Source organism: Bubalus bubalis, chromosome 5 (genome assembly GCF_019923935.1).
Source record: "Bubalus bubalis isolate 160015118507 breed Murrah chromosome 5, NDDB_SH_1, whole genome shotgun sequence".
NCBI classification, from domain to species: Eukaryota; Metazoa; Chordata; class Mammalia; order Artiodactyla; family Bovidae; genus Bubalus; species Bubalus bubalis.
Genome location: NC_059161.1, coordinates 11704353 through 11718345, shown reverse-complemented (window position 1 = coordinate 11718345; position 13993 = coordinate 11704353). Strand labels below are relative to the sequence as shown.

Below are 13993 nucleotides of genomic sequence, written 5' to 3'. Positions count from 1 at the left end.
GGCCACGAGTTAACCCACAACAGCCTCCCACGAACCAGAGAGGAAAGGGCTCTAAAGCCAGAGGGGTGGACATGCAGCGGTGGGCTGAGCAGCAGGGCCAGAGGGGCTGGGGCTGGGACAGCGCTTTCCACTTGCGCTTCCGAGTTTTCTTTGGGGATACCGAATGTCCCCTTTCAAATTTGTATGTGAGAAAAGACATGAATGTGTGTATGTATGTACATCAGTGTGTACGCACACCATCTCAGAGTGGATATTATGATTTGATTAATATGAAAGTCAAAGTCACTCAGTCGTCTCCAACTCTGCAACCCCATGGACTATACAGTCCATGGAATTCTCCAGGCCAGAATACTGGAGTGGGGAGTCTTTCCTCCATTAATTATATTGATTAATATAAAGCCTTTGAAAAAACTACCTACCTATATTTACATATGTGTGTGTGTGTGTCTGTATTTATCTCCTGGATACTCTGAGTCAGTCCAAATTTCAAGGACTCTGAGTCACTTTCAGCACAAATATAACACTTCTATTTTTGACAACAAAGGTCCGTCTAGTCAAAACTATGGTTTTTCCAGTAGTCATGTATGGATGTGAGAGCTGAACCCTAAAGAAGGCTGAACACTGAAGAATTGATGCTTTTGAACTGTGGTGTTGGAAAAGATTCTTGAGAGTCCCTTGGACTGCAAGGAGAGCCAACCAGTCCATGCTAAAGGAAATCTGTCCTGAATATTCATTGGAAGGTCTGATGCTGAAGCTGAAACTCCATTACTTTGGACACCTGATGCGAAGAACTGACTCATTTGAAAAGACTCTAATGCTGGGAAAGGTTGAAGGCGGGAGAAGAGGACGACAGAGGATGAGATGGTTGGATGGCATCACTGACTCAATGGACATAGTTTGAGTAAGTTCCAGGAGTTGGTGATGGACAGGGAAGCCTGGTGTGCTGCAGTCCATGGGATCACAAAGAGTCAGACATGACTGAGCGACTGAACTGAACTGATTTGTGACATCAACTGCCTTGATTTTTGGTAAATATGGTCCCATATCTACTATGTCAACATCGAGAAGGCCCATTAGCATGCACTACTCTGTTGCTGGAAGTGAAAAGATACCTTATGTTTACTTCATCACTCTTGCTTTCTCACAAAACCATGCCTCATCTAATCCAGAGAAGTCATGTATCCAGTTTTTCTAAAAATGTAATAAGAGAAGTCAATTCCTCCACTGTGTACTGTTACCCAAATTGCCTTAGCATGGGTAGGGAAATATGCTATAATCCCAGGATAATATAATGTAATGAAATGAATGAACTCAGGAATGAAATATAATGAAATCAGGAAGGTTTTTCATTATGTCCAATTTAACACTCATGACTTGAACCCATTTTCTGTTTTACTGAGAACAGCATTTTTTTCTGATTATGACAGTCACATAAAAGAAAAATATCCACATAAACATAAAGTCTATCAAGGAACTCATCAAACTGTTCTCACTAGTTCTCACCGGGGATGAAGTGGGTCAGTGAAGTGGTGAAGACTCACCTCTTTCTTTACAGGAGCAGTTTTTAAAGTGGGAGAACTATGGGTGCTTTTCATCTTTTCTTCTTTTCACTATTTTCTTAAGTTACACATACTCACTGTAGAAAATCCAGAAAAATCACCCCCCAAAAAGTAAAAATTTTCCACGACTCATGAGATAACTAATGGTGAACTTCCATTTAAAGTTGTTTTTAACCAAAGTAAATTTTCATATTACACATTTTCCCCTGCTTTTACACTTGACATCATGTCATCAGCACTTTACACATCTTCGCTCTTTGAAATACAATTTATAATGGCCACATAAACTTTAATCGAAAATCTAAGCCATGATTTACCAAATGACTACTGCTGACCATTTATAACATGTATTTCCTTTTCTTTTTTTCCCCTTTCTGTTTTCATGGTTTTAAAGAGAACCACACAGTAAACAATTTGCATGTCAATTTCTGTCCATAATCTCTGACTACTTCCTTCGGATAGAGTCCTAAAAATGGAATTAGTGACTCAAAGAGTACCGAGGTGATGCTTACTCTATTCTAAGACGATAGTGTGTAAGTACCCACCCGAGCTTTTTTCCCGTCTAGACACTGAAGGTAGCGACTTTCGTCCACAGAACAGTATTCCAGTATTTCTCCCTCTGCGAAGGTCACCTTCAACCACACATTCGGCTTGTGGGGGAAAACACAGGGTGTGATAGGGAGAGAAATCCGATCTGGTAAGTCAGGCCAGGAAGCGCCACCCTCAGAGTAACAGGAAGAAGGATGCGGCCAGACGTGTCCAGCCAAGGGTGCCGACCACACTGCCTTCTCCTGTCCTAGCCATGTCCAGCCAAGCCTCAGCCTTTCCAAAACGCTGGTCGTCAGTTCCTTAGCACCTTTAAGTTGCTCTTGTCTATAAGTCTAATTTTTTTTTTTTAATCCTATCTGATTTTGGTAAACCTAGGCTTCTAGTCTAAACAGGATTACTTAGCAATCATCCGGAAAGACCTACTGTACCTAGACCCACTCAGGCTCCTCTCTGTGATGTCTGTCCTTCCTGGCCATCTGTATTTGCCTCTGCTTTATCAACACAGTGTTGGTAAGAGTAAAAAAAAAAAAAAAAAAAGAGTAAAAAAGAAAGAGTAAAGAAAAAAAAAAAAAAAACACAACCCACTACTATCAGAAGGGAAGGTTTAAGAGAAGAGTAAAATTGAATGTAGGAATCTCAAACGGTCTTTCCTATCCAAAGATGTTCCAGTCTGCCACACTCCTGGGACACTGGCAACTCTGTTTTCATAAACTCTTTCTGCAGCGGGAGGCACAGGCAGAGTGGATTTCCTATGCTCCACCATCAATGAGGGCCAGCACAGACAGGACAGGATCTGCTCAAGGTCACCTAGCAAGCTTAGGCAAAACACGGACCAAGACGTCAAGAACTGTATCAGGCAGACGCCATCATTCTGCTTTCATTCGTCTCCACCAGTTATGCGCTGGGAGAGGGACACTGGCAGGGAAAGGCTAAACTAAGTGTCCTCTGACGCTCGCGTGCTTACCTGGGCAAAGAGCACTACTAGGCTGTCGTTGTCAGGGAACTCAAGGTGCTTGGAGTAAAAGTGATGGAGAGCAGCGATGTCACTCTGAATCAAATCCCTCTTCTCATTGTCTAATTTATCCAGATCTGTGGATAAACAAACCATTATTCAGCAGGTAGAAAACTCTGGATCTCTAGCTATACATCCTTTCAGTACTATCAATGGCGTAGAGAGAAAGAAAAAAAAAACACGTGGAGCCCCCAGGAAATATTATCCCCCCTCCCTTGGTCTAACTGATAAGCCCTAGGGCAAAAAGAGCATGCCATTTCTTCCTTCTCTTCCTCTGACAAATGGAAGTCACTCAGGACAGAGAATTTCAACTGACCGTTAACAGTGAGGTCAGGAATAGTGGCAGTGACTGATAACCAGCCTTGGTCTAGTCAAGGGTCCCCCAATTGGCCCCAGAGTCTGTGTCATGATGGAGAAAGTGGACAGCCCCTGATTTAATGCCTCAGGAAGGACATCAGCTGTGTACAGTACTGCAATTCAGCAAAGATCCAAAAAATATTCAACATGCCAGGAGAGCCAGCAAGAGATAGCTCAGGATGTAATAATTCATCCTGCAAGTTTCCACTTCCCCTTAGTTATTTCCTAGCAAGCCTGTCAACTGAGGGGGAGGGGGGAAGTTATAGTCCATTTTCCAAAACAGCACACAAGTCAAAATAAAAACTGATAACTATAAAATCCCACCACCATGAAGAACTCAGCTATCCCTTCCTTCTTTCAATCCTGTCTAATCCACAGAAAACATGTGTCTGAAATAATTCCTCAGCCAGTCACAGACAGACTTACGTGACTCAAACTCCTTCACGGCTAACAATTTCTCTGAAGGTGTTCTCTCTGGGTGGATTTTCTAGTAATTGGGGAAGAAATCACACAGTTACAGATTGCAACGACTTGTGCAAAAAATAGTGCTTTCACGCTTACATCGACATGAAGAAAAAAGCAACAGTTCTAAATGAAGTAAAGAGCTAGCCAAGGAGCCTGCCATTTGGGCTCTGAGAGCATTTGCCCAACATCCAAACCCAAAGGACTCTTTTGAAAAGCTTTTAAAAGCATCGGCTGCGTTCCTAACACCCTGATAATGCTATGCACACAGTAGGCTCAAAAATGCTTGTTATGGGAAAGAACAGTGGCTAGAAAACAACTTTTTAGGGCCCCGACTTAAAAGGACCGAGTCTACAGATGAGCCATCCCATTTATTATCTCTCCTTCTAAAAAGGAACAAAATCAAACCCCCCATCCATTTTACACTTTCTTTAAGCATAGGCTAAAATGATCTCAAATTCCACGTTTCAAAAAGAACACTTTCGGTTGTATCCGTGAGCCGAGATTCACTTGAAACGTGTTGCCGGCTTTGTTCTAGACACCCCAAGAGGAGCTGACAATAGTAAACCCGCCAGGCTTTGAGAACATGAATAAACTTGGTGTTGACAAGAGTTCAAACGCAGAGCTCAAGAGCTGGCCCAAGGCCGTGTCTTTGTAATCGGCTATTCAACTGGAGGATACAGGTGGTCCACCCAGGCGTGCTCACCTCCCTAGTTAACATGTTACGCTTCCCCTCGGTAGTTGGGTAGCCTGTCCCCCCGAATCCTTTGCAAGTGACTAGAATACAAATGGTCTGTTTTTTTAATCATCAAGTCCTACAGAGATGAAGATGGCCAGGTAACTTTTCATTTAATAGACTATTAGTGGTAGCAGTAATTATAATATCAGTTGAATGAAACTGGTATAAACTCATCACAGCTTTCAGACTACCCTCCTGGTGCCAAAACATTTCAATAGTTCTTTTTTGGAGTGGAAATCTTCCCATTCACAGGATCCATTTCTATAAGATTAGTAAGTCATTTTGCCTGGGAAAACTTTTCATTCAGAAAAGGGCACCAGTTCCTTCTGAATTCTTAACCACTACACTTTCAATAATGTCAGGAAATGGGGCTGGGGGAGAACCAGGAGGCTGGTCACTCAATCCTTGCAAGATGCTTACAGATCGAATCTGATGGCTTATTTACCCTGACACCTTGGTGGTTCAGACGGTAAAGAATCTGCCCGCAATGCATGAGATCCAGGTTTGATTCCTGAGTCAGGAAGATCCCTTGATGAAGGAAACCCACTCTAGTATTCTTGCCTGGAGAATCCCAGGGACAGAGGAGCCTGGTGGGACTACAGTCCATGGGGTTGCAAAGAGTCGGACACAACTGAGCAACTAACACACACACACACATACATTCACCCAGTCACACCATTTTCTCCTACCCTTTCCTTCCGACCAAGTACTAGGCCTATATTTAAAGACAACTGTGAGCAAGGAACCAAAAGTTAACCTCCTCCAGCAAAAACAATTCTGACTTTTCGGTCCCACTCTACAGGCCAGCCTTGAGTGCCTCTGGTTACCCTGAGCGGGCGAAGTGGCATTTCAGCAAGCACCTGGCCCAGGCTGAACATAACGGAACTATGACCTCAGAGGTTGGAAATGTTCTACTTCTGTTTACGAGGTCGAGGAGCCTAACTTGGTCTGGGGACAGATATGAGTTGATCATTATGACCACATTTGATTTCGATCAAAAAAAACCAAAAACAAAAACAGAAAGTTTTAAATGGAGGGAGGTGTGGTAAGGGAAGATAGAAGTGGCAGATGAAATTTCAGCTTTAAGATTTCCAGTACAGAGGCCCTGCCCGCAGCTTATCACTGGCAAGCAGCTCTGCGGACATTCGCCTTCTAAGCTCCATGCAGCCCATTTCACTGTGTCACAAGGACACGTCCTGTGGCATTTTCCTCCCCTCCATTTAAGCTGGTCCTGTCGAGATCAGGCGTCTTATTATCATGCAACCAGTACGGGACTGAGCCAAAAAGGGGTCAGGACAGCCAGCCCTGGCTTCATCTTTGGAGGAAACTGTTGATGGCCACATCGTTCCCACCCCACCTCCTGGCCTTGATTTTTACTTTTCCATTCCTCTTGTTCCTCTCCCAGCAGGCGCCATGCTGGTTGTCTCACCCCGTTCCCTGCCCGCCGAAGGAAGGCAAGTATGGGGGCAGGGAAGAGCAGGAGCCAGCCCAGGATGGGGGGCGAGGGGAGGTGGCAACAGGGGTGCATGCTGTAACAGAAGGAAAGAGACGACCTCCCAAAGCTTTGAAAGCCAGTCTGGTTCCCTAGGATGCTCTCATTACCGTCACTCAGGTTTTCATGCCCTGAGAAGCCATATTTTTCTATGTAAACCTATCTCATAGGTTTGCTAAGAAAACAAAGCAGTGGCTACGTTCCTGGCCTGGCATGAGTGACATCCTAGCTGCACAAGGCAGACAAGCCAGCTCACTCCTGGAGCCTTGCACTTATCTCTGTCCATAGGAACGTGATGGGAAATGCGGTCCCAGAATGCTGAGCGAGAGATGATCACCACGGGTCCCTCACTCATCTTTCTGACCTCAAAGAAAAAAAATAAAACACACTTGAACCTGATCCCAATTCCTCACCTGTTTGGCCAGAATCCTTGCTGTCAACCTTACAGTCTCAGAGGGATTCCAGTTTTCCCCAAAAACAACCATGGGAGAACATTCCAGCTTGTGCATGGGCCAATCTTCTCTCTGGGAAAGTTAAAAAAAAAAATATTACACACACACACACACATTGCAATAAAGTTCGAAACAAGAGGATGCAGCAAGTTCTCCTAGTTAAGGTCAAGTGAAATATGTTTCCTTTTGGAAAACACGACGGTGCTCACAAAAGTTAGAGATGAAAACATCCTTTAAGATAGACGTGGCTGTATGACCTTGACTCAGGGCTGGCTGAGCTTGCTGGCAAGAGAAAATCTGCTTCATGTGGTTTCCTCAAGCATCTCACGCCCCTCACTATTCCAAACAACACGCACACCTTTGCATTATCTAGACGTCGTCATGTCACTCACGGGGTGAGTGACTTGGGTATCAGCTGTTGGTTTGGCTCTGCTCCCTACGGTTCTGGTCTGGCTCTGTTCTCACATTAGGGCAAATAACCGAGAAGTGACATCCACAGCACCTCGTCCTCTTCTATAGGTGATAAAATCCTACCAGAGACGAGGGCCCTGTCAAGGACTCACGAAGAGTCTGGCCAGGGCAACTCGTGGGAATATTTAGGAACATGGACTCCCTGAAGAGTCACTGGATAAAAGAGGAAAACTGGACTCCTTTCTAACACCTGTCTTGATTCTTTTTGCCCCAGGCTGCAGGGTGAAGGGCATGTGCTCACTCCTGGAAGGGTGGGGATGCCCCTTTTGCGACGGGAAGACTAGGGAAGGAGGAGGGTGGGGTGCTGGGGAGGAAGGCGCTGAGGACCGGGGCGTAAAGGACGACGCTGGTGCTGGTGACGGGGTCAGTGAGGGATGACTGGGAACTGGCTGAACCATACGGGCTCTGATAAAAACCAGCTGCGGTGGCGTGATGGGCTGAGCGGCTGCAGGAGTGGACTCAGTGGAAGTCTGCAGACACTCCTTGCTGCAACGGAACTGGGTACCATCGTGGTCTTCCCTCCGCCTCTCCTGCCTCAGAAAGGGGCAAGTCTGACTTTTCCGATGCTCAGGACAGAACCCTGGAGACTTCCTGGCCGCCTCTCTCTCCCCCACACTCCACGTTCACGTCTCTGGCGAATCCATCCTGCCTGCCTGCGGAATATGCCCAGCCTCTGATCATTTCCCACCCGCACCTTCCTTACTGGGCGGCAGACGCTACACCTACCCCGCGATGGCTCCCTCTGCCTCCTACCTGGACACCTGCTTCTGCCCCCACTACCCCCCACCCCACCCCCAACTCCGCTCCAGAGAGCAACCGGAGTAATCGATTCTGAGAAACACAACTCGGATCCTGCAGTTCACGGCTCAGCATGCTGTAATGGCTTCTCCCCTCAGAGCAAAAGCCAAGTTGTAACGATGACTCACGAGGCCACACATGGTAGGAGCTGACTCTCTGCTACTCTGAGCTCATCACCCCCACCACGCTCCCTCACCTCACTCCACCCAACCACTATATCTCCTCACTGCTCCCTGGACCGACAATGCTTGCTCTTGCCTTGAGAGCTTTGGCACTTGCTGCATTTCCTGGAGAGATGCCTCTTCCCCAGACATCCTGCTGGCTCCCTCCCTCTTCCACGTCTCTGCTCTGATGCCCCTTTTCAAGGTACCCTCCCCAAACCAGCACTCTCCCCCCATCACTCTCCCTTTTCCTTGCTTTACGTGTCTCCTTAGTACTTCTCACCACCTGACATATTTATTACACACTGATGAGATGTTTGGTTTACTATGTTGTCCCCCCTGCCCCCACTATTCACCTGTTTCGGGTAAATCTATTATCCCAGAACCTAGAACGGTGCCTGACAGTCACTAAGCACTCAATAAAGTTGTTGAATGAATGAAGATGTCTCCCTCCCCACGGCCAAGAAGGAAAGACATGCTGTCACTTAATGATTTAACGCAGCCCCCGTGGCACAGATAGACCCTGGGCTCAAGCTCTGTGCCAAGGTGTACTGCAGAGTTAAATAACAGCGTGCCAAATATAACCAAGAGCAAGGAGAGACAGAAATGACAAGATATACACAAGGGAGAAGAGGATCTGTTTTTAGCCAAAGCCTAAAACGAGAGCTCGGTGATGAAGCAATGAGGTAGGAACAGGTAGGTCCAGCTCCCAGCAGACAAACTGGCTCCGCACACAAATGCAAAGCAAAAAGGGAAAGACAACAAGGGCTTCTGGCCTTGGGGCATCCGAGGGAATTGAAGAACACTAGCTGGGGACAGACAGGTAACTGACACCTACGAACACACACAGGAAGTTCACTGTGACCCTAGCAATGCTAAGAAAAGGTGTTTGCGTGGCCTTAAACATGCTAATTTCCTGAAGTATACGAGGTGTCTTTGGTGTTTAACAATGAGCTCCGATGAGAAAGAAGTTTAACATTTCTTAATATGACTTATGTGTTTTTAATACAATTTAATTAATATGAATATAAATAAATAAATACGAACACACAATGCTGACATCTATTGATGTTAATGTCCTCCAGGGAAGAGAACCTAACTACAGGGCACGCTAGGGAGAGCAGAGTTCTATCCAGCAAGAGGAGACAGGCCTGGGGCTCAGGGAGACCTGCATTCTCACCCCGCCCTCCAGCGAAGCAGCTATGTCACACCAGACAGTCCTCTTAATCCCTCTGCCTGTGTATCCTCGGCTGTAAATAACATGATCCCTAAGTTACTTAGCAAGTCCGGAATTCCGAGTCTACGATTGTATGCCTTCCAACAGTGATAATCAGACACAAAGCTTGAAGCCTACCATTATCAGGCATTCATGCAACCACAAAGGGTCGTTGTGAGGATCCAATAAACAAGCTAACCCACAAGAAGCACTCAGACCAGTGCCTGGCACACAACATGCTCTCGACAAATGCTGGTAATTGTTCATGTACTGGTTCCTTCATTCATTCAATGAGCCCTTGATGACCCCAGAGGCAGGGATGGGAGATGGAGTCTTTGACTTCAAGTAGTTTATGACCATATCAGAACACAAAGTAAAGCAAGAGCACCTAGAATGTAACAGAGACCCACACAGAGCAGTGAAATCGGAGAGCTGGGTAAATTCAAGGACCAGCAGAATCATGTTAAGTTTCATCAAGGGAAATTTATCAGCTAGTAATAAGTTTTCCTTTTCTGTCAGAAGGTGGAATTGTCAGAGACATACCACAGTGGCACTACTTGGCTTCCAGTTTTCTTCAAAATTTAAGCTGTTACTCCTTTCCTGGTTGCAATCTTTATAAAACTTTTATGTAAATTCAGACGGATCCCATTTTCTAGGAAAGTAATATATTACAAACAAATGCATAGGAAGGATTCAGAAAGACACATGCCGAAGTGTTACTAGCGGTTTTCTCTGGAAGGATAAAATTATGAAGTATGGATACTCTTTCTGTTCCTCTTTCAGTCTGAAACTTCTGATTTTTCTATAATGAGCACAGATGATTCATGCAATGAATTTAAACAATTAAATCTATGTACAAAGTGTGAGAGGGAATTTTTTTGGTACCCTTTTAAACTTCTAGTTCACTTCCAGCCACTGTAACAACAGCTCTGCATGACTTTCCTTTTTGTGCATGGACCGAAGTGCTTAAAGATGCATAAAGAGTTGCAAAATTGTCTCACGGTACACCAGCACTTCCAACGCTGGAAGAAAAGAGGATTTGTTATGTCATCCAGTTTTCTGCTGAGCAAATGATATATTGTCTCCCTGCATAAGGAGACTGAATTTTTATTGTGAAGTCCCCTTTTCTAACTCCTGCATTTGGTGTTTCTTTTGTTCTAAAGGGACTTTCAATTTAGACCGTAATTCCAGTTGAGCTATTTCAAATCCTGAAAGATGATGCTGTGAAAGTGCTGCACTCAATATGCCAGCAAATTTGGAAGACTCAACAGTGGCCACAAGACTGGAAAAGGTCAGTTTTCATTTCAATCCCAAAGAAAGGCAATGCCAAAGAATGCTCAAACTACCGCACAATTGCACTCATCTCACACGCTAGTCAAGTAATGCTCAAAATTCTCCAATCCAGGATTCAGCAATATGTGAACCGTGAACTTCCAGATGTTCAAGCTGGTTTTAGAAAAGGCAGAGGAATCAGAGATCAAATTGCCAACATCCTCTGGATCATGGAAAAAGCAAGAGAGTTCCAGAAAAAACATCTATTTCTGCTTTATTGACTATGCCAGAGCCTTTCACTGTGTGGATCACAATAAACTGTGGAAAATTCTGAAAGAGATGGGAATACCAGACCACCTGACCTGCCTCTTGAGAAACCTATATGCAGGTCAGAAAGCAACAGTTAGAACTGGACATGGAACAACAGACTGGTTCCAAATAGGAAAAGGAGTATGTCAAGGCTGTATATTGTCACCCTGCTTATTTAACTTATATGCAGAGTACATCATGAGAAACGCTGGGCTGAGGAAGCACAGGCTGGAATCAAGATTGCCGGGAGAAATATCAATAACCTCAGATATGCAGATGACACCACCCTTATGGCAGAAAGTGAAGAAGAACTAAAGAGCCTCTGAATGAAAGTGAAAGAGGAGAGTGAAAAAGTTGGCTTAAAGCTCAACAGTCAGAAAACTAAGATCATGGCATCTGGTCCCATCACTTCATGGCAAATAGATGGGGAAACAGTGGACACTATGGCTGACTTTATTTTTCTGGGCTCCAGAATCACTGCAAATGGTGATTGCAGCCAGGAAATTAAAAGATGCTTACTCCTTGGAAGGAAAGTTATGACCAACCTAGAAAGCATATTAAAAAGCAGAGATATTACTTTGCCAATAAAGATCCGTCTAGTCAAGGCTATGGTTTTTCCAGTGGTCATGTACGGATGTGAGAGTTGGACTATAAAGAAAGCTGAGCACCAAAGAATTGATGCTTTTGAACTGTGGTGTTGGAGAAGACTCTTGAGAGTTCCTTGGACTGCAAGGAGATTCAACCAGTCCATCCTAAAGGAGATCAGTCCTGGGTATTCATTGAAAGGACTGATGTTGAAGCTGAAATTCCAATACTTTGGCCACCTGATGCGAAGAGCTGACTCATTTGAAAAGACCCTGATGCTGGGAAAGATTGAGGGCAGGAGGAGAAGGGGACGACAGAGGATAAGATGATTGGATGGCATCAGCGACTCAATGGACATGGCTTTGGGTGGATTCCGGGAGTTGGTGATGGACAGGGAGGCCTGGCGTGCTGGGGTTCATGGGGTCGCAAAAAGTCAGACACAACTGAGTGACTGGACTGAACTTATATACATGCCTGTGTGATTTCCTGAAATGCAGAGTAGCGTGCATAAATGATTTCTTAAAACGTGGAATAGTAAGAAAATGTCATAGGGCTACTGTTCTCCACCACTATTCTCTGTGAGAGGAAGAATGCAGAAGGAATCAGGGGCTTCATGACCGCCTCACGCAGGGATGACACCGGGATGACAGCCACTGCTGGCCCCTAGCTGCTTCGTTTTCTATTTCCGTAGAGAGTGATGGGACACACTCATTGATTCTTACTGGTGATGTTAAACATTTATTCACAGGAAAAAAACAGTGGCTCCTTTGAGGATGCTTCCTATGTCTGAAAGAAAAGAACGAAGTGAATTTAACCAGGACAAAACCCCTGACTCTAGCCCACTCACTGATCACCCAAAAAATGACAGGGTCATGGGAGCAGTTCCTAGACATTTTCTACACTTCAGTTACTTTCTAATTGGTGATAAAAGTCAAGAATGTTCTCACATCTTTGGTCACGCACTCTTCATACATGCTTCAATCTTCATCAAAACATGCCCCTCCCTTTCAAAATCACACTCGTAATCCTAATACCTCCACTTAAAACACACAAACCATTTTCTTCTATTTGTCAATGTTAAGAAATAACACCTTAGAAAGTTCTACTCCACAATGATTCCTCTATGTAATAACTCTAAAACTCTTTTCTTCAATGTGTCGTGGTACAATTGAACAAAAAAGTCTGAGTGAACAACACTCTTAGTTTTCCAGGCATATTTATAAAAATAAATATAGTTCATTAAAACACACAGCTTACAAACCGAGCCTAACTAAAAAGGAATTTCTATTTCTTTTATATTTCCTCCCATTACCCTTTCATGCATTGTCAATTAAAATCTCTCCTCTGGCAGGATCACACTGAGTCAAATGAACGAAAAGGAGAATAAATGGGACAAGACATGAGCCAAACTGCATAAAATAAAGCATGGTCCTAGAGTCGTGCAATCAGAGGCTGGCTGGGGGCAGGAAGCAGAGTCCCGAGGGGCTCTTAATATGCTACATTCCTGGAAGGACACCCTCAGGGAGGGATGTGGACCTTACACTCTTGGAGAGGTTTCTCGAAAGACAATACGACTGGAAGGAATCTTCCCTTTCACCTCCATGAAAGGCCACTTCTCCGTCTCTGACTCATCCCCACAGCACCTCTTCTCCTGGAGGGTCCTCAGGACCCCCAGGCGCAGTGCTGGAAAGCAGTGAAAGCCCTCCCCAGGATTCCTGCACACTCTGGTCTCAGTTTTGTTGCTGTGTGACCTTGGGCAAGTCACTCAGCCACTGTGGACACTCTTTTTTATCTACTGATAAGCTCCTTTCTCTGTGGTATGGACCCCCTGGTGACTCCAGGTGGGTGGGGTCTGCCTTTGAAGAAGGCCCAGTGAAGAGGAAAAGACTCTGATGCTGGGAAAAACTGAAGGCAGGAGGAGAAGGGGACGACAGAGGGTGAGATGGTTGGATGGCATCACCGACGCGATGGGCATGAGTTTGAGTGAGTTCTGGGAGACAGTGAAGGACAGGAAAGCCTGGCGTGCAGCAGTCCCAGAGGTTGCAAAGAGTCAGACATGACTGAGTGACTGAACAACAGTGGAGAGGGCCACACTTTCTTAGGTGGAGAATCACTCAATTACCTTCCTTACTGCTGCCTTTGTTTTGTACCCCTTGTTTTACCCTGCAGCAGAGTCTCCAGCTTGATCCCATCCAAGTATTCCCTTGGGCAGAACTCTGAATCCATTTTCATCTGGAGCAAATGCCCCAGACTCCTCCCCAATGATTTTACGGACAAAGCCCTTCTACAGCCGTTTGTTTCTAGGCACTTAACTCTATGACCATCCTGTCTCACTGTGATACGGCATCCTGCTCCTACTCAGCCCTTCAGACAACAGGACGGAAAACCTTAATGATCGCGTGCCTCCCCCTGCTGCGACAGGAGAGACAGGAAACAGACATGAAACAGGCCAAATCCAGCCTCACTTCTAGAAACCGGTGGCTTTTGGTAAGGGTGTTACTACTTGTCATCTACGAGAATATTTTGGTTATAGGATACTTCACAGAGCACGGGGAAACT

General features: G+C 45.2%; 1 protein-coding gene across 4 annotated transcripts in view; it reads right to left on the bottom strand.

The window, feature by feature from the left end:
* Window positions 1-13993, bottom strand: part of SMYD2 (SET and MYND domain containing 2) — a 54223-nt gene that overhangs the window by 15839 nt on the left and 24391 nt on the right. For 3 of the 4 annotated variants that reach the window (XM_025285461.3, XM_025285462.3, XM_025285463.3), the window contains exons 3-6: window positions 6584-6694; window positions 3904-3964; window positions 3073-3197; window positions 2105-2209 (exon numbers count right to left, since the gene is read on the bottom strand). In XM_025285461.3, the coding sequence (XP_025141246.2) occupies window positions 2105-2209; window positions 3073-3197; window positions 3904-3964; window positions 6584-6694 (402 nt within the window). The remainder of the gene's footprint in view (window positions 1-2104; window positions 2210-3072; window positions 3198-3903; window positions 3965-6583; window positions 6695-13993) is intronic. The other variant, XM_006074267.4, reaches the window with a different exon arrangement.